At 39.5% G+C, this 17,392-nt stretch overlaps 1 protein-coding gene across 4 annotated transcripts in view; it reads left to right on the forward strand.

The window, feature by feature from the left end:
• Nucleotides 1–15,879, forward strand: part of vps13d (vacuolar protein sorting 13 homolog D) — a 56,961-nt gene extending 41,082 nt beyond the window's left edge. For 3 of the 4 annotated variants that reach the window (XM_029505520.1, XM_029505522.1, XM_029505521.1), the window contains 19 exons: nucleotides 1,394–1,569; nucleotides 2,114–2,237; nucleotides 3,493–3,728; nucleotides 3,836–3,938; nucleotides 4,618–4,775; nucleotides 4,898–5,006; nucleotides 5,260–5,430; nucleotides 8,438–8,542; nucleotides 8,629–8,778; nucleotides 9,360–9,509; nucleotides 9,628–9,724; nucleotides 9,828–9,976; nucleotides 10,956–11,090; nucleotides 11,622–11,789; nucleotides 13,141–13,273; nucleotides 13,667–13,862; nucleotides 14,285–14,416; nucleotides 14,510–14,750; nucleotides 15,040–15,879. In XM_029505520.1, the coding sequence (XP_029361380.1) occupies nucleotides 1,394–1,569; nucleotides 2,114–2,237; nucleotides 3,493–3,728; nucleotides 3,836–3,938; nucleotides 4,618–4,775; nucleotides 4,898–5,006; nucleotides 5,260–5,430; nucleotides 8,438–8,542; nucleotides 8,629–8,778; nucleotides 9,360–9,509; nucleotides 9,628–9,724; nucleotides 9,828–9,976; nucleotides 10,956–11,090; nucleotides 11,622–11,789; nucleotides 13,141–13,273; nucleotides 13,667–13,862; nucleotides 14,285–14,416; nucleotides 14,510–14,750; nucleotides 15,040–15,171 (2,865 nt within the window). In that variant the 3' untranslated portion in view covers nucleotides 15,172–15,879. Of the gene's footprint in view, nucleotides 1–1,393; nucleotides 1,570–2,113; nucleotides 2,238–3,003; nucleotides 3,047–3,492; nucleotides 3,729–3,835; nucleotides 3,939–4,617; nucleotides 4,776–4,897; nucleotides 5,007–5,259; nucleotides 5,431–8,437; nucleotides 8,543–8,628; nucleotides 8,779–9,359; nucleotides 9,510–9,627; nucleotides 9,725–9,827; nucleotides 9,977–10,955; nucleotides 11,091–11,621; nucleotides 11,790–13,140; nucleotides 13,274–13,666; nucleotides 13,863–14,284; nucleotides 14,417–14,509; nucleotides 14,751–15,039 lie in introns of those variants that run through there. The other variant, XM_029505523.1, reaches the window with a different exon arrangement.
• The last annotated feature ends 1,513 nt before the right edge of the window (nucleotides 15,880–17,392 follow it).

The raw sequence follows: 17,392 nt of genomic DNA on the forward strand, positions 1-17,392 counted from the left end.
CACAAATCAGACCAATTTGTTGTTCTTGAAGTGTTTCCCATCTGCATTTTTATTCTTTTCTAATAAAGGCAAAAAGAAAGTAGATTGTTCACATAGCACTGTGATGATGTCATGCTGGTTACACTTAATACCGCAATTTTTTGTTTTTCATTGCATTGGTCTGAAATTTATTGGAATACACATTGTGTGGTAGAAAATATAAATGCAATAATCATTATTAGTTATCATTAACCCAGCAAATGCTCACACAGCACACTCTCGTATTACGTAGGCACACAGAGAGGATTTGTAAAACTGCTACTAGGAACTTCTCGGTCCATTCAGTGAAATAACGTACCATATCGTTACAGGGTTTATTATGTGTTTGTGTATTGGTATTTCTCTGTGTGAAACACTGTGTGAGCTGTTTTGCAATGAAGCCCTGTCACATATTTATTACTTATTTCTTGGTTGCTTTCTTCCCCCTACCTCTACCTCAACCCCTATCTCTCACCCTACCTGATGGACAAGCAGGGGAGAGGTAGAGCAAGGGGAGCTTGTCAACAGATTATGCAATTACAAATAATCTAATTATTTTAAGGTTATGTACATAACCCTAGTTCTTTTAGTATTATGAATTAGATGTCTATCTATCTATATCTACATGTGGAGAAAGCCACACAAATTTCATCAAGCCAACCCGAACAACTCCCTGCTACTGTGATGAGTAGGGCCGAGGATGTGGCCAAGCGATGAATGGAGTGTGCATGCAGCCTTTTAAAGAACTTTTAAAGTTCTTGACTGATTCATAACTGGAGCACTTGGTCGTCATCTTTCTTGGCTTTCCCCATTGCTGCATGGACACCAAAGCAGAGTTGACAACAATCTCTGGAATAACAGCCATGTTCAGAATATTTTTTGACATGCCAATGAGACAAGCTGGTGATGTGAGTCACCATGCTTCTTCCTGTAACATCCTGGCTCCCAGCTGTTTGTCTGTGGCTATACTGCATGCTCTGGCTGAAATTGCTGCTTTCTTATATGCTTATTTGTGCAATCAGCAGGCCCATCAGTAGTATGTACAGCAGACCCAAAGTCTCTTACTGTGGGGTAATATCTGCACCTCATATCAAACTTTGGTGGTAACCAAGCTGTAGTGGGCAAGGAAAAACACTTGAATCAAATCAGGTTCATGCTCATGCCTGGTTACAAAAATATAAATCTCTGGATAGTTAAGCGAACTAAAAGTTGGCAAGATATGCATAGCAAAAAGTTCTCCTTACTTGATACCCTCCATTTGGAAACCTTTCTTCCATGTTATTGGTTAAATGAGTAATGTATCTCTTGAATGACTACAATTGACAGCAATAAATACAATATGTCAGTGGTCATTAATTCAGTTATTTGTCTTAAGGGCACAGCCAACCCAGAGGCTTACATCTCTACCCTGCCAGGCTCCAGCGTTGTTTTCCACTGGCCCCGCAATGACTATGATCAGCTTCTGTGCGTACGCCTCATGGACACTCCCAACTGTACATGGTCTGGAGGTTTCGAAGTCAACAAACCAAAGTCTTTTCATGTGAACATGAGGTGAGCTACATACAGCAATTGTTATTTGCTTAAACATCGTGCCTTCAGTTCATGTTTGGTTTCCTTTTCAAATTGCGATGCCTTTCAGTTGTATGCTTAGAATGGATGTAAAAAAAAAAAATAAATAAATAAATAAAATAAATATATACATGCACACCAATCACTTAAGCACCCGCAGTGCCAGATATTTTATCTTTTTCCCAATTTTAGCCTCTTGTATATACAGCATATTCATCATTTCAAAAGTTTAACAATTTACATTACAGAATCCATTTTATGTTCCAGAATCACAAATTGGTCATTATACAATTCACTTTTCTTTTGTTGAAGATGGTGGTTGATAAAAATACAATCCCCAAACCCGCTCCTTGAATAATAAATCGTTAGATAACCTGGTCGCTTTATTATGACACCTGTTCACCTAAGAATGGAGTTATTTATTGTGTAATAGTTTAAGTATGCCATTTTGTAATGACTGACTGTATTTTACTGAGATACAAGTTAAGAATTTGACGGGGTTTAAATTGATCTTTGTCTAATACAGGGACACACTTGGGAACTGTTTCTTCCTTCGGACAGAGATCACCCTGAAGGGAGCTACCTACCAGATCTCCTTCACTGACGCTGATCAACTGCCCCCACCCTTCCGCATTGACAACATGTCTGAGGTAAGTCATTGTGACAGTTACAGTTTCATGAACATGAACTCATCATAAGGGGTCAACATCATTACATGAAAAAGGAGACCTGTGACTGAATGAGTTGAACTCGAAAGTGCTTGAGCCCTGCCATCCTTCTGCCACTTCAACAAGCTTTCAAGCTTTTTAGGATTTCAGCAAATTTGGACAGTGTGACATTTCGATATTGCATTGGTTGATAAATGCCCGTCTAACTAATAATACTGACGGTTTTAAACATGTATAAATTGTGAACATGCCCTAAGACAGTGCTTCCCTGCAACCCATTGGTGGGGAACGGAGACATGACAGGTGGGGCGCGACAAACGGGAGGAAGTTTTCAATTTCATGCCTATCTTACTGAATTTTTTTTTCTTTATTGACAATAAAGATAATTCACTCTAAACAAAACACTTGCATGCAAACAAAGTAATAATTAATGGCTAAAATGATAAATGAGCATTAGGAGACCTGGAGAAAAATCTAACCTGGGACTAAAGTGGAAAAACAATGATTGACGTCAGGATGATAATTGATGCGGGCCAATATTTGCAGCGGGACAACAAGGTAACCGGTAACCATGAGCTACATGGATAAATCTGTGACGCAGACCACAAAAGAGCCAGCACCTTCACACACACACACACACACACACAAGACAGACTGTTGCTTCTCTGAAAATGAAAAACAGACCTCAGCTCAACATTGAGCATGACTTGAGAGTGGCAGTTTCATGCCTGCAACCCTGTCTTGACAGGATGTGCAGTGTAAAACAGGCACATTGCAGCCACTAATACAGGGTAAGTTATCTTGTTTTTGTTTTTTGCACAGATTGCAAATGAAACACAATTTCATTATTTGACTACTGTACTTTTTGTTTTTGATTCAAGATATCAGTTATGATGACACAACTGCATTCTTATTTTCTTTTTTAAATTGGTGTTGATGCTTTATAAAATTAAATTAAAATTTTCAAGATTTTTGTTGGGGTGACAGGGTCAAGTGGGGCTTGAAAACCCCCCAACTTCTTCAAAGTGGGGAATAACCAAAAAAGTTTGAGAACCACTGCCCTAAGTGATGGTAATAAAATAATAAAATAAAATAAATATCATACCTGCTAGATATGTGTTTTTCTATGTTTGTTGTTCATGGCAGCTGACATTCAGCTTTTGATAATTGAGGGCTTTGAAATTTTGAAAAATGACTGATCCCTAAAGCATATAATAGATACCATTGTCTTCAACAGGTGCCAATCCAGTTCTGGCAGCATGGTGTGGCTGACATGCGATTGCACACTGAGGTAAAAGCAGGCTCAGTACTGGATTATGCCTGTGATGAGCCCACATTATCTCCTTACCTCACGCTGACTGTAAAGGGAGCTGGATCCTCAGAGGTCACTGCTGATATGAACTTCTTCAGGGAATACAACAAGCTCTACTATGAGAATTTCATCTACATCGCAGCCACACACACATTCTCACAGTATGAGCCCATATCATTATTAACAACCAATAATTTTATATCATTACAGTTTCTCAAATAGAAAATTATTAATTGTGGATGTAAGCAGCATCATTCTGTTGATGCAGGAATGCTGAGAAGAGACCTGTTGGAAAGAAGCATCTGCTGAGCTGTGCTGAACTAGTTCTTGATGTGGACACCAAGACTCAAAGGGTCATCTTGAAAAAGAAGGTAAAATTTTTTTGCTTTTTAGCATTATGTTCATGCAAATTTAGAGAAGAATGGAGAGAGTAGCACAAAATTTTGATAATTTGTATAATTATTGTCGATATGTAGAAAATTAACCAAATTTTGTCAAAAACTAAAAAAAAAAGCAAGCTGTAGTAGTCTTACCACGTGTCCAGCCCTGTCTTCTTGGGCCAAGGACATGTCCATTTTCTCACTTGTCACTCTCAATGAGAACAGTGTCAAGACTCAACGGTAACTGTCCTACTACATATACACCTAAAGCAGGTCTTAGAGAGAAACCTTGATTTCATGTTTGATGACCAGGTCTCCTTATCTGTTATATCTGTCTCTTGATTTTGCCACGTTGCTTTTACATGAGAAAACTCAGGCATAACGTCACTCATGCCACCTAGCTTTTGGTGTTCTGACAGGCCTCCCTCATGCATAATGCTCCTTCTCAGCCACTGTGTTCCTCTAATGAAGGTGCTCTGTTGTCACCATCCCTGCACAAAAGAGTATGTCAATCATGACAGTTCTGGGGCCTCATTTATAAACGTGGCATATGCAGAAAATGGGGTGTACACCACTGTTACATTAAAATTGCTAAATAAAAATGTTAATTAGCAAAGAATAAAAGGCCATCAATAAATTTGTACAAATGTTAATGTTTATTTTGCTGCAGGAGCCAGGAAAGCGCTCCCAGCTTTGGAGGATGACTGGGACTGGAATGCTGTGTCATGAGGGCTCGTCTCCACCGCAGAGCAAGCCAGCCCAGCCATGTCCTTTGGACAGCTCCTTGGTGATGGACATTGCAGGCCTTGCAGCTGTTAGTGACAACAGGTCTGTACTGTGTACAGCTTCTGTGTGCCATAAGGTTAACTAACAGATACTTGTCGAGGACTGAAAGAAAACCTATTGTTGCACATAAGAAGTGTATCCCTTTAACTGTTATTCTCGCCCAGTTTTGAGCCTTTAATGCTGAGGAGGCCAGACTCTCGCCGCAGCACCACTCAGACTTGGTACTTCAGTTCAGGCATGCTTACTTGCGGGCTACCACGACTGGTGGTACAGGTGAGCACCCCAAGCTATGTTGACACAGTCCCTTGACTTTTTGTCAAGTCCCTTGACCTTTGACATTTTAAATGTAAAACAAATTTTTGCTTAAAGTTTAATTGACAATTATTCTGCAGTTACTTACCAAAATGGTATTTTCATCAACAATAAAATGTGAGATAAGTGAAAAGGACTGATCTGTGGTAAATGTATGTCTTTTAATGATGAATTGGAGAAATGCTCTATTTTCTATCCATGACATATCTTCAAGGTGAAAGGTGGTGTCACCGGACTGTATGATGGAGTCGAGGTGGTACTAGGACCAGATTCAGGACTGATGGCACCTGGCCCTGAGCAACAGTTCATCAACCAAAAGATGAGACCTGGTTCTGGGGTGCTGTCAGTCCAGGTTTTGCCGGAAGGTCCTACTCGTGTCCTGCAGGTGAGAAACCAAGTATTAAAATAAATCATCTATTTTAGAGAAAATATTTCTTCCAGCTTTGTTTCCTCTACCCTTCACTTGACAGATTAAACATGTAATGCCTCTTCAGGCTCATCATTAATGTAAGGAGTATATCATAACATCATTTTATGTTACCAGTGTTTAATTTTCATACACATAAGGAATATGAAAAACCATTTCAGCCTTACATCGTTGGAAAAGGAACTCAGACTTGTTTGCTCATAAATGCCAAAAAAGCCTTTGGAATTTAATTTCATCCCAATAAAAGATGGCAAATGGTAGAAATCACAGAGCTCTATTCTGTAGGCTGTTTTAGCAATATTAACAGTCAGGTAAAGGTAAAATGACCTGAACTAAGAACTGTTTCCCAATCATCAACAAGCCTTAATTTATCCACTACAGTTTTACTGTGAACCAAAGATCAATCTGCTCTTGTATTTTTTTTTTTTTTAAACAGATATCTAAAGTCCATTACATTGATTTGCTCAGCTCTTATTGGCCTGTCATGACACACACACCTGTTGTGTGTGTAAAGACCAGAAACAGAATCTAATTATGTATAAAACACTAAACCACTATAACCAATTAACAAAGATGCAGATGAATGTGAACTGACACTGTAGTGCAGGAGTTCCTAACCTTTTTGACCTCTTGGCCCAATTTTCCGAGTACAAAGTGGACCAGGGCCTGTTCAAATATTAACATTTTCATTTTAATTGGTGTTTTGATTTTTATTCAATAACTAAATCAAATCCACTTACAGTTTATCAAGCTAAAACCTTGTGAAATAAATGATATATGATGGACTGTAATCAAAGACATTTATTTATGTTGTGTATGACATACACGATATAGCCGAACTTAATAAAGGGTTGTACTAAATTTAACCTTTGGAGGGGTTGGTGTCACTTTCATCCTCATTTTAATTATTTTAAAAACTTCTCCATAACTTCAGCCAAAAGTTTGCAGCTAGCTTCTGCTGCTACTGCTAATTGGAGTGTGTTAAACAACTGGCTGATGCCTCGCTGTCACCAAGTGGTGGGAAGCTGCATTGCAGTTCTGCGGCCCTAGCGGCCCATGGGTGCAGAACTGAATGTTTTTTGTTTTTGTTTTTGTTTTTTTTGCAGCCCATTAGTTGGCACTGCATGGTTAAGAATCACAGATTTAGTGCATGTACTGTATTTTCAGCACTATAAGGCACACCGCATTATAAGGCGCACCTTCAATGAATGACATATTTTAAAACTTTTTCCATATATAAGGCGCACCACATTATAAGGCGCAACAGTAGAGGCTGGGATTACGCTACGTTACGTTACGTTATGCGTTAATGTCCATATTCACAATATGACCAACCTTGTTCAACTGTAAACACACAAAAGAAACACGTAAAGCTCACTTTATCAGTTCATTCCTCATCTACCAATCCCTCGAATTCTTCTTCTTCAGTGTCCGAATTGAACAGCTGGGCGAATGCGGCATCCATCACGCCCGGCTCCGTCTCATCAAAGTCGTCATTAATCGAGTCAGTGTCGCTGTTGTTGTCTGGCAGTTCAGTGACAATTCCTGCCTTCCTGAAAGCTCGGACCACAGTTGAGACTGATATATCAGCCCAGGCATTTACGATCCACTGGCAGATATATATATGGATCAATATCAATATTGATCCATATATAAGGCGCACCGGATTATAAGGCGCATGGTCAGCTTTTGAAAAAATTTAAGGCTCTTAGGTGCGCCTTATAGTGCGGAAAATACGGTATATTCATGAATATATACATAAAGTTCCATGTATCCAAATCAGCACATTTAAAAGTCTGGTCGACATGCCTTTGATGACCTCTTCTCTGACTGGTGGAAACCAACAATAGTGAACCTCTGGTTGGGCTGGTTGGTGCCTGGGGTGGCTGTCCTGGTGCCCTGCAGTGGATGGTTTGAGTAGGTTCCTGGGGTTTTTTGGGGGGCTCCGTGCCAGGGCTTTGTCTCCTGGTGTTTGGTGGCAATGGGCCCATTGTGGCACCATGCTTTGGTGGCCGCTGTGGATCAGGCGTGGGTTGGCATGCAGTGGTTTCCTGGAACATAAATGACTGCCCTCTGTTACACACATATTTAGTGAATGCCCACATGCATGTCTGTACTTCTTTGGCTTGGTTCTTCTGTTGGGACAGTTTCTCCTATTTCGATTCACTGTGGTGTAGTATTGACCTCCCTTCCTCACAAAGGTCATCTCACTCAATAAAGATCACCAAACTAGCTTCCAGGGAGGGTTGGTGATCGTCACACACATACTCTTAAATAATAAAATATTTAGCTACAAGACAAAAAGTGCATCTATCTCTTAAAAAGTTGACACACACTTGTTGTTTTAAAGTATAAGGACAAATGCAAAAAAAATGTATGTAAAATGTATTTTTAGTTTAACAGAGAATACACAGGTCTTGTCAATTGAACTTTTTTAGCTTTATTTTATCAATGCATTTTCTGTTTGTAATACAAACATTTTCAGTTTAGGAAGACTGTTTTCTCCCTTATCTTAATAATAAGTGAAATATCAACACTGAGTGATACAAAATTAAGTGCCTTTGAATTGAGATCACTCTTAAAAATTTTACATTTTCTAGCTTTATAAGTTAGGAAGCTTGAAGAGTGAAAGGAAATGGGGAAGAGTGTGGCGCATGACATGCACCAAATGACTCCTCCCTCAACTGAAACAGCATTGCTGATGAGGACCTTTACCTGTTGCCTCGTTTTCGTGGGGCGCACACTCCAGCTGTGTCCTTTGCAAAAGCTGGCCACTGCACCAGCACCCATTTAGTGCAAAATTCATGATTGCATCCCTTCTATGCCAGTAATTATTTTTTAATCATGTTTGTCTTTTAAAAAAAGAATTCTAGTAAAGTGAAATAGAATCAGTTTTTTGTATATCGTGTACTTCCTTGACATAGATGAAAGAAACTTTTTCTTTTTGGATTTGCCCCTGTTTAAGATTAGTGATTTCAACCAGAGGAGAATGAACCGCAGCTCACCCAGCACAGAGCACGATAAGAGCAAAGAGCACATAAAGAAGAAAGAGCCTGAGCAGGAGCTGGAGGTACAGATGACTAATATGATTTCATGAAACCATAGTGCCATTATTTGCTTTATGTGAAACCCATTCTTCTTTGTATTCCACCACAGATACTTGTGAATTTGGATGAAGGCCTGGGTGTGTCTCTCATTAACAAGGTTCCCGAGGAGCTTGTGTTCACCACATTGTCTGGTATAAGTGTCCACTTCACCCGCACCACTGCAAATGAGGTGTTGGAGCTCAGCATTCAGAATATCCAAGTGAGTGCAAAACAGCCAAGAGAAAATGGAATAGCTTAATTTTTGAATGTATCAAAGGGTAAAGGAAATGGGCCCATGCGGGACCTCATACTTATACTTTTTCTTGTTTGTTGAGTTTGGACTGTGATTACAAATATGATTATGCAGATTCAGACCGCTCGTAGCTCTGCAGGTCCACCATGATCCCATTCAGCACAAAACATTTGTTGTTGCGAGGGAGAGGGAGAGGGAGAGGGAGAGGGAGAGGGAGAGAGGGAGGGAGGGAGGGAGGGAGGGAGGGAGAGAGGGAGAGAGAGAGAGAGAGAGAGAGAGAGAGAGAGAGAGAGAGAGAGAGAGAGAGAGAGAGAGAGAGAGAGAGAGAGAGAGAGAGAGAGAGAGAGAGAGAGAGAGAGAGAGAGAGAGAGAGAGAGAGAGAGAGAGACACACACACACAAGGGTGGGTCAATGTTTGTTAACATACAGTTAGATCAATACTGCAAATAATACAAATAACTTATGTACATCCAATCAAGACTGTAATATAAATCCAGTTTGAGGAATGTTGTGAAATTACTCAGACTCCATCATGTTCCTCTCATTAGGTGGACAACCAACTGCTGGGTACCACCCAGCCTGTTATGCTATGCGTCACTCCGAGTTCCAGTGACAGCAGTGCCAGCGATAATTCCCCGGCACTGCAGGTCAACTCTGTCAAGGTTCCCAGCAATCTTGTCTTCACTGATCTTTTCAAGGTAAGTGAGTGCGTGTCCCTTGCCATTGCATTCAATCACTGTGTATTGCAGTCACTGAATGATATAGAAGAATTATACTAAAATGATGTAATTTATGATATCAACTACATTTTCACAGCACCTCATGGTGACAGCCCAACGCTTCACAGTGATCATTGAGGAGAAACTGCTGCTCAAGCTGCTGAGCTTCTTTGGATATGGTCAGACAGAAGCTGGTATGTCATTAGTTGAATATCATTGCTCATATATGCGTGATACTGTGAGTTAGCAGGTAAAATTTGCTTCCTGGTAAAAAATATAAATATTATTTAAATGCAGAGCTGGAGAAGCTGGATGAAAACCTCCATGAAAAACCCAATGAGGATGCAGGATCTTCCAAACGGTACTACTTTGAAAACCTAAAGATCAGCCTCCCTCAGGTCAAACTGAGTGTCTTAACCTCTCACAAGCTGCCTCCTGATCTCAAGGTAACACCATATCCATTTTTCTTTTTCACTTTTGTAACCACTCTTATTGCTTCAGTTTAACGCAATAAATTCTCGTGAAAATCAATGTATGATGTTTTTAAGTAATGCAGTCATGTGATAAGTGAGATCAGTCAACAGTATAGATGTTTCCATCTTGAACTGTAGTGAAGTGATGACAACCCCATAAAAACAGATTCAGACAGCTGGGAATTCATACATCGCAAAGCTTAGAAACCAGTCCCTTCAACTTGTGGGTGGAGGGAGATGGACCAAAAAGTAAAATGAGATGAGAAGGAGAAAAGACAACATGAGATAATCCGAAATTTGCACATCACAGCAGATATATATGAGATAGAATCACATAGATCAAATCAAATCAAATCAGATTTATTTGTACAGCGCCAAATCATAACAGAGTTACATCAAGGCACTTTACATATAGAGCAGGCCTCGACTCTATATGTAACACTTTATAAAATGTTTAAAGAGACCCAACAGTTCCCCCCATGAGCAAGCACTTGGCAACAGTGGAAAGGAAAAACTTCTTTTAAGAGGCGGAAACCTCGGGCAGAAACAGGTTCGGGGGGGGGGGGGGGGGGGGGGGGGGGGGATGAGAGCAGGAGAAGGTGGTATTCAAAAAGAAATAGGAATAACTAGAATGGCCAGATGAAGTACATAAAACCAACCAACAGCTATTTACAGGAAATTGGCAGTTGTGGAGGAAGTCTGTGGTTTGTGAACTACTGGGTGCATTGTTTGTTCTGTAGTCTGACCACTGAAGGAGAGAGAAGGCTAAAGGCCTCATAAATCTTAAGGACTATTTGTCATCTGTTATTCCAATAGCAGTATCAAATCATTAGTTTCATCAGCTAGAAACACTATATAATGGCTGTTGTATAAGAGGGGCATTGCTGGCCCATACCAAGCTCCCAGAAAAACAAGAAAAATCTGCAAATCTGATATTTTTTGCTTGCTATAGGCTCTGAAAGGTACCCTGGGCTTTCCCCTGGTTCGCTTTGAAGATGCTGTCATCAACATGTACCCATTCACTAGAGTGCATCCTTACGAGACCCAGGAGATCATCATCAATGACATCCTGAAGCACTTCAGAGAGGTGAGGGAGTGCTGCGCCTCATCACCTGGCCACCACAATTACATTATTTGAACTTAAATTAGATAATTGATTGATAATTGATGAGTCAAGCTGCATACTGCAAGAAAAGCAGCAAACAAGTGCACATCTGAGTTCCCTCAAAACCTGAAAAGGCTTTCGCTACGGTGGTGTTAATTGAGAGAAGAGCAAGAGTTTGCAAAGCTGTCACCAAAGCAAAAAAATTGCTACTCTGAAGAATACAAAATCTAGTATCTACAATTTTCTTTGTCTTTGCTTTTTTGTGTGCTCATGACTATATAAATAGAAGAAACTTATCTATTGGTAAATAAATGACCTTCTCGTTTGTGAATCCTGGGAAAACAAATTAAGCCATAGGTGTATTGATATAATGCATTATCTTAAATTGTAGCAGTAAAATGTCCTAATGTTTCAACTTCATATTTTTGAAAAGGAAAGCTAATGCAAGTTTCCCATGAGCTATTACATCGACATGTATCACATACATATCTGTGTGCTATTTCTTGTCTGAAGGAGCTGATTAGTCAGGCAGCTCAGATCTTGGGCTCTGTGGACTTCCTGGGAAATCCAATGGGCCTCCTCAATGATGTCACTGAGGGTGTGTCTGAACTCATCAAGTACGGCAATGTGGGTGGTCTTATACGTAATGTGACCCACGGAGTGTCCAACTCTGCTGCCAAGGTATGTCTGCTGTAACTGACCTATTGTGTGGTTGCTTTTATTATTTTTTTTATTTCTTCACTGCATGCTCAGTTTACAGCCTGCTTTTCTAATTCACCCCGGTGCACCACAAAAATCTCACACACACAAAAGTGCAATATCATTTGGATCAGCAACACTTGAATCAAATAAGGTGTTTTTTTTAGCAGCAGTATCTATCAGCCTTGCAGTAGCTTTGGTAACATACTCCACCATCTAGATGAGAATTAAAACATTATGTTCATTTAAGAGTTCTTTATTTGCAAGTTTCATCATGATACAACACTACATCCATTCAGTGAACAAAGTTAGATGTTTATCAATAGTATTCAATAAAAGAAATACCAGAAAATATGAGACAATGTCTTGTGCTGATTTAACACAAACATTTATATTCATTTAAGATTACCCAAAAATGTAAAAATTATTTGACTAGCAGATTAACCCCAATTTTTTCTTTTTATTCTATTTTTTTTTTTTTTAAAGCAAAAATAGACTTTAAAGTCTCAGCTGAGGATATTGAACTTCAAAATTTTCATGTACTAGAAAAGAAAGCTGAAACTGGATATTAGAAACTTCAGCCTTGTATGTTAGCTATTATAACACACAGTTGCATAGCAGTCCTTCCATCATTTGGACATTGCAGACTAAAAAATTGTAAAATCTGTTTTACTCTCAGCTTTTATTATGTTGTTAAATTCTTCAAACTTGTTGATGATAATATATTTATTGCTGAAGTAAGCTGCTCTGCCAAATACTGGTCCATGTTTTCTATTGGTCGCATTCTGACAAGTCCATTACTTTTAAGTGCACTTGCTGACAACCAGACAGGACAGTTTGAGAACGAAAATTGCAAGTGAGTTGAGATGTTAAGTGAAACTAGATCACTGGAAGAGTTTCTGGGCTTCTTATTCCTGCTTTGTGGTCCAGGCCATTGGTTTTAGTCATGCCAAACAAAGTGAGAGGATATCTTTGTCATTTTTTCTGCCACACAATGACTGCCTTTGTCAGGATAACTACTATAACTTGCACTCCTCTTTGGAAAGTAGGTTTGACCAAAATGCTGCCAGATTTGTTGCTTTGTGCTTTTTGAATATACATTTAAAAAACAAGAAACGATCCCTTGTAAACTCCCCACGTTAAAATAAATAATGAAAAAACATGTTTGCACCAAATATTTTTGAACGAGCAGCACCCAGTCGGAAAAGTGCAACATTAAGACGACCAATATTGTAACTTTAACACAGCTCCGTCATTTTCTGTCAAAGTAAAAGTAGCATGTGAAAATTAGAAGTCATGCAGTATGAACATCCTCCTGTTCTTAATGTTTCAGTTTGCAGGAACTTTGTCTGATGGGCTCGGAAAGACCATGGATAACCGACACCAGAGTGAGCGAGAGTACATCAGATACCACGGAGCCACCAGTGGAGAGCACCTGGTGGCAGGAATCCATGGACTGGCTCATGGTACAGCTATTTCTTTGCCTGATTTAGCAATTGGAGAGTTTCTAAATTAGCTGATAGAGAGAATGTCTCCAAATACTAACCTTGTAACATGTACAGTGTCTTGTGTCTTGTACAGTGTCATTTTCAATTGATCTAAATGTTTATTAAATCCAGTTTTAGTTCCATACAGTTCTCTCAGCTTTGTGCCACAATCAAAATGAACCTGTCATGTAGCTCATCAGTCTATATTCAGCACCCCATTTCAGTTTTTATGAAGTTCATTTAAAAAAAAAAAAAAAAATTAAAGTTTGATTCTATTTTGTCATCATGGGCCTTTGACGTCATCACATCAAAAAGTTTTCATGTCCTGTTAAATAACTGTGGGTCACATTAAATAAACTTCCACTCTCCCAGGTATCATTGGGGGCATGACGAGCATCATCACCTCTACAGTGGAAGGAGTGAAGACAGAGGGCGGTGTCAGCGGCTTTTTCTCCGGCCTCGGTAAAGGTCTGGTTGGAACTGTGACCAAACCAGTGGCTGGAGCTCTGGACTTTGCCTCAGAGACAGCACAGACAGTCCGGGACATGGCTAGTCTCAGTAACCACAGGTAGGTTTAGTCTATTATCACAATCTCTGAGTGCCTGGCCTCCAGACCATAGATACATTTTGATATTACAAGAACATAAATACATTTCTGCAAAATACATTGATCTTATTGAGATCATTAAGGCATGGACTGTTTTGGGTCATATTCTGTATCACTACAATGTCATGTGAGTCATGACTTTGGTTAAGGCTTCGGGCAAGCCTGATGGAGAAGCAAAGTGGGGTACATGTGGTAGTATAGATGGAATTAAACAATCAGAAATCATTTTGCAGTAACACTGAATACATTTCAGGGCAGTCCTGGACTCCATGGGAAACTCGTCCTGTAAGGATGTTAAACACATAGAGGCAATTTTGTGAAATTCCTGTTGTAATGGTAACGGTATGAAGGGTTGTGTATTATGTTCATTTTGTGTTGTTTAGACTCAGTGTGCAGCGGGTCAGGAAGCCTCGCTGTTGTAAAGGACCCCAGGGCCTGCTGCCTCGGTATTCTGCCACACAAGCTGACGGTCAAGAGCAGCTCTTCCGCCTCACTGACAACATCCACTCTGAGTTGTGAGTTCCATTCATTTCACTGGGCCAGTTAATAGTTAACAACCTTCCCACCTGCCCTTTCATCAGATGTTAACTCTCTGTTTCCCACACCAGCTTCATCGCTGTAGAGCCCATTGACAGCTATTGCGTCCTCATTTCCTCCAAAGTGGTCTACTTCCTGAAACCAGGAGACAATGTGGACCGCGAGGCCATCTTCCTGGAGGTCAAATATGACGATCTCTACCACTGCCTTGTTTCAAAGGATCATGGAAAGGTTTATGTGCAGCTCACCAAGAAGGCGGAGACCACCGGTAGTGGTGTGGCCATTCCTGGTCCCTCTCACCAGAAACCAATGGTGAGACACTAAATGACTTTTGAAACACGGGCTCATCATCGCCTTACTACTCTCTGCTGGAATCTGTCCTTGAAAAGAGTTTTGGTGTTATTTGTCCAGGTTTTTTGAATTTCAGCCTAAAATTTTCCAGCTAGTGGAGTTTTCATGACTGACTGATCGATGTCACTGATTGATCAAACGCAGATATTGCAGCTTCTTCAGCTTATAATCAATACAACAGTAATTAATAAATATAAATAAGAATGTAAGAACACTAATACTCCTTTTTGTTTTTCTGTTTGTTCCACAGGTCCACGTGAAGAGTGAGAGTCTTGCCATCAAAATTTCTCAAGAAATCAACTATGCTAAGAGCCTGTACTATGAACAGCAGCTCATGCTGCCTGCCAGTGAGAATGAGGACTATTTACTGCTGGAGTCCTGATCATTGTCTAGATCCTGAGCAGTTCAAAGCTTTTATCGGTTTTCATAGACTTCAGTATTTTTAAGGGTTTGCAAGATGCAATAACAGAAATATTGCAAGCAACTGTGCATGTGGTTTAATGACATAGCCGGATGCTTGACAGTGTACATACATGTATGTAAAAACTGTTGATGACTCTTGATGGCAGCATGTGTACGTGTGTTACACCTGCATTGGATGTGTTTGTAAATAGATCTGCACACCAGCACTGATGTTGTGTGCAGTCAGCAATATGGAACTAAGGAAAGTAACAACAGATGGTCAAATGTAACAGACTGCCTTTATATTGTATTCTATGTATAAGAGATTATTAAGTGTGTTTGTTGAAGTGTGTTGACTCACTCACACTGGAACTGTCTTTCATTAACAGTATGATGTTCAAAGATCTCCAGGTTTGAGTTTATTATTATTATTATTATTATTATTATTATTCAGCAGCCATTTTGAATGAGCTGCTGTTTTTTTCTTAACAGACTTCTCTAAAAGATAATGTTTACTCATCCAGAATTCTCTTTAAAGTCTCTCCTAACGCTGTGGTGAGAGCTTCAGGTTTTGGTTTGATGTCAGATGAGATTTTTGAATTTGTGTTGGAGTGGAGAGGTGTTCAGGAGAGGCCTGTAAAATACTATTCACACTGACACTGCTTTAATAAAGCACAAAGCACCTCAACTTTAGCACTCATGGCCCTCATTTATCAAATGAAACCATGCAGATCTGACAGAAAAGGATCTTGGGATGGGACTTTGGTTATTTTTATCGAACAATCTTACCTCACAAATCTCAGCATGAGAATGAACAGGTGTTGAAAAGTACACCTGCAGAGTCTCCCCCAGTGGATCACTCAGTCTCCAGCATCGGACACTGATCTGCCCAGCCAAGCCAGAAGATGACTGGTAAGAAATTAGACGCGTTTTTTTTGTTTGTTTGCTTGTTTTCTTAAGTAATCACCAAAGTACTTCTGCCAGTCAGGCTATGTTTTTGTTGGCCTTTGACTTTTCTGTCTGTCTGTTAGTAAGATCACGGAGAAACTGCTGGGCCAGTTTTCTTGAATTTTGTGGAAAGGTGTAACATGAGCTACACCTCATCCATTAAGGAATCCATTAAGGTTTTGAAAAATTTGGACATGTTCAATAAAATACTTTGAAAAGTTGTAAATAGTGTTAAATAATTTCACTAAGATTGTCAGGATGGGGTGCTCTCCAAGGTGCTGACCCTGTTGCTAACTTGTGCAAAATTTAATTTGATTAAAGTGGTTGATTCTTAAGTACACATTATATAATTTTCTAGGAAAGTAAACACACTTAAATATAATTTAATATGTTAATTAAATATAATAATTTAAGATGTACTTAAATATACTTATATTTTGGGACACAATTATTTAAGGACCCATCATGTACACTATACATACTGTTGATATACAACCTGACAAATGTCCCTTGCCTAAGTTTGCTCTGCTTTTTGCAGTTCCAAATCTTCTCTCCATGTGGGAGTTTTACATGGTCAGAGATGTAATTTTCTTTGTTAGATTCAATAGCATATCTTTTCAAATTCAACAACAGCAGGCCATTCCAAAGGGGATAAGTGCCTAAGTAGTTTTTAAAAAGGGCTTCAAAAAATGCCTGTGCAAAAGTGTGGATTTTCTTTATTAGGGGAGGCCTCAACAACCTCTTTTTTCAGCTAACCCTAACCCTAACCGTGTAACTCCTCCAACATCTTCTTAACCTCACATCTGCGTTGGTATTTCTTGTTTCTTCACCCTCCTCCTCCTGAGGTAAGGGGCTATCTTCTAATTTTCTAATTTTCTATCTTCTAATTTTTCAATTGTTCCTGTCATGTTCAGAATCTTGCTCTGTTTTAATAAGTCCTGCATGACAAGATTCTCAGGACAGTAACTGGTGTTCACTGAAGTAGTTTGCAACCAGGCAAATGCAAATGTTGCAAACTCCTTCAAACCTTTGTCTTGTGTTTTTCTCCCATATGCATATGTGTAGCACTGTAAGAATTTGGATGTCCTCCCAAGTCTTCAGTTTTGAACAAATAGCAAGAGATCTGTCCAAGTAGCTGCCAATGCTCTCCTTGTTGAATGATGGAAGATCATTTTTGAGTAGAGCCCACCTGTAATCTATTTCAGTCTGATATACTCAGTTTTGTGTCTTGTGACCATTTCATAGGAACTACA

The sequence above is a fragment of the Echeneis naucrates genome, chromosome 7 (genome assembly GCF_900963305.1).
Source record: "Echeneis naucrates chromosome 7, fEcheNa1.1, whole genome shotgun sequence".
NCBI classification, from domain to species: domain Eukaryota; kingdom Metazoa; phylum Chordata; class Actinopteri; order Carangiformes; family Echeneidae; genus Echeneis; species Echeneis naucrates.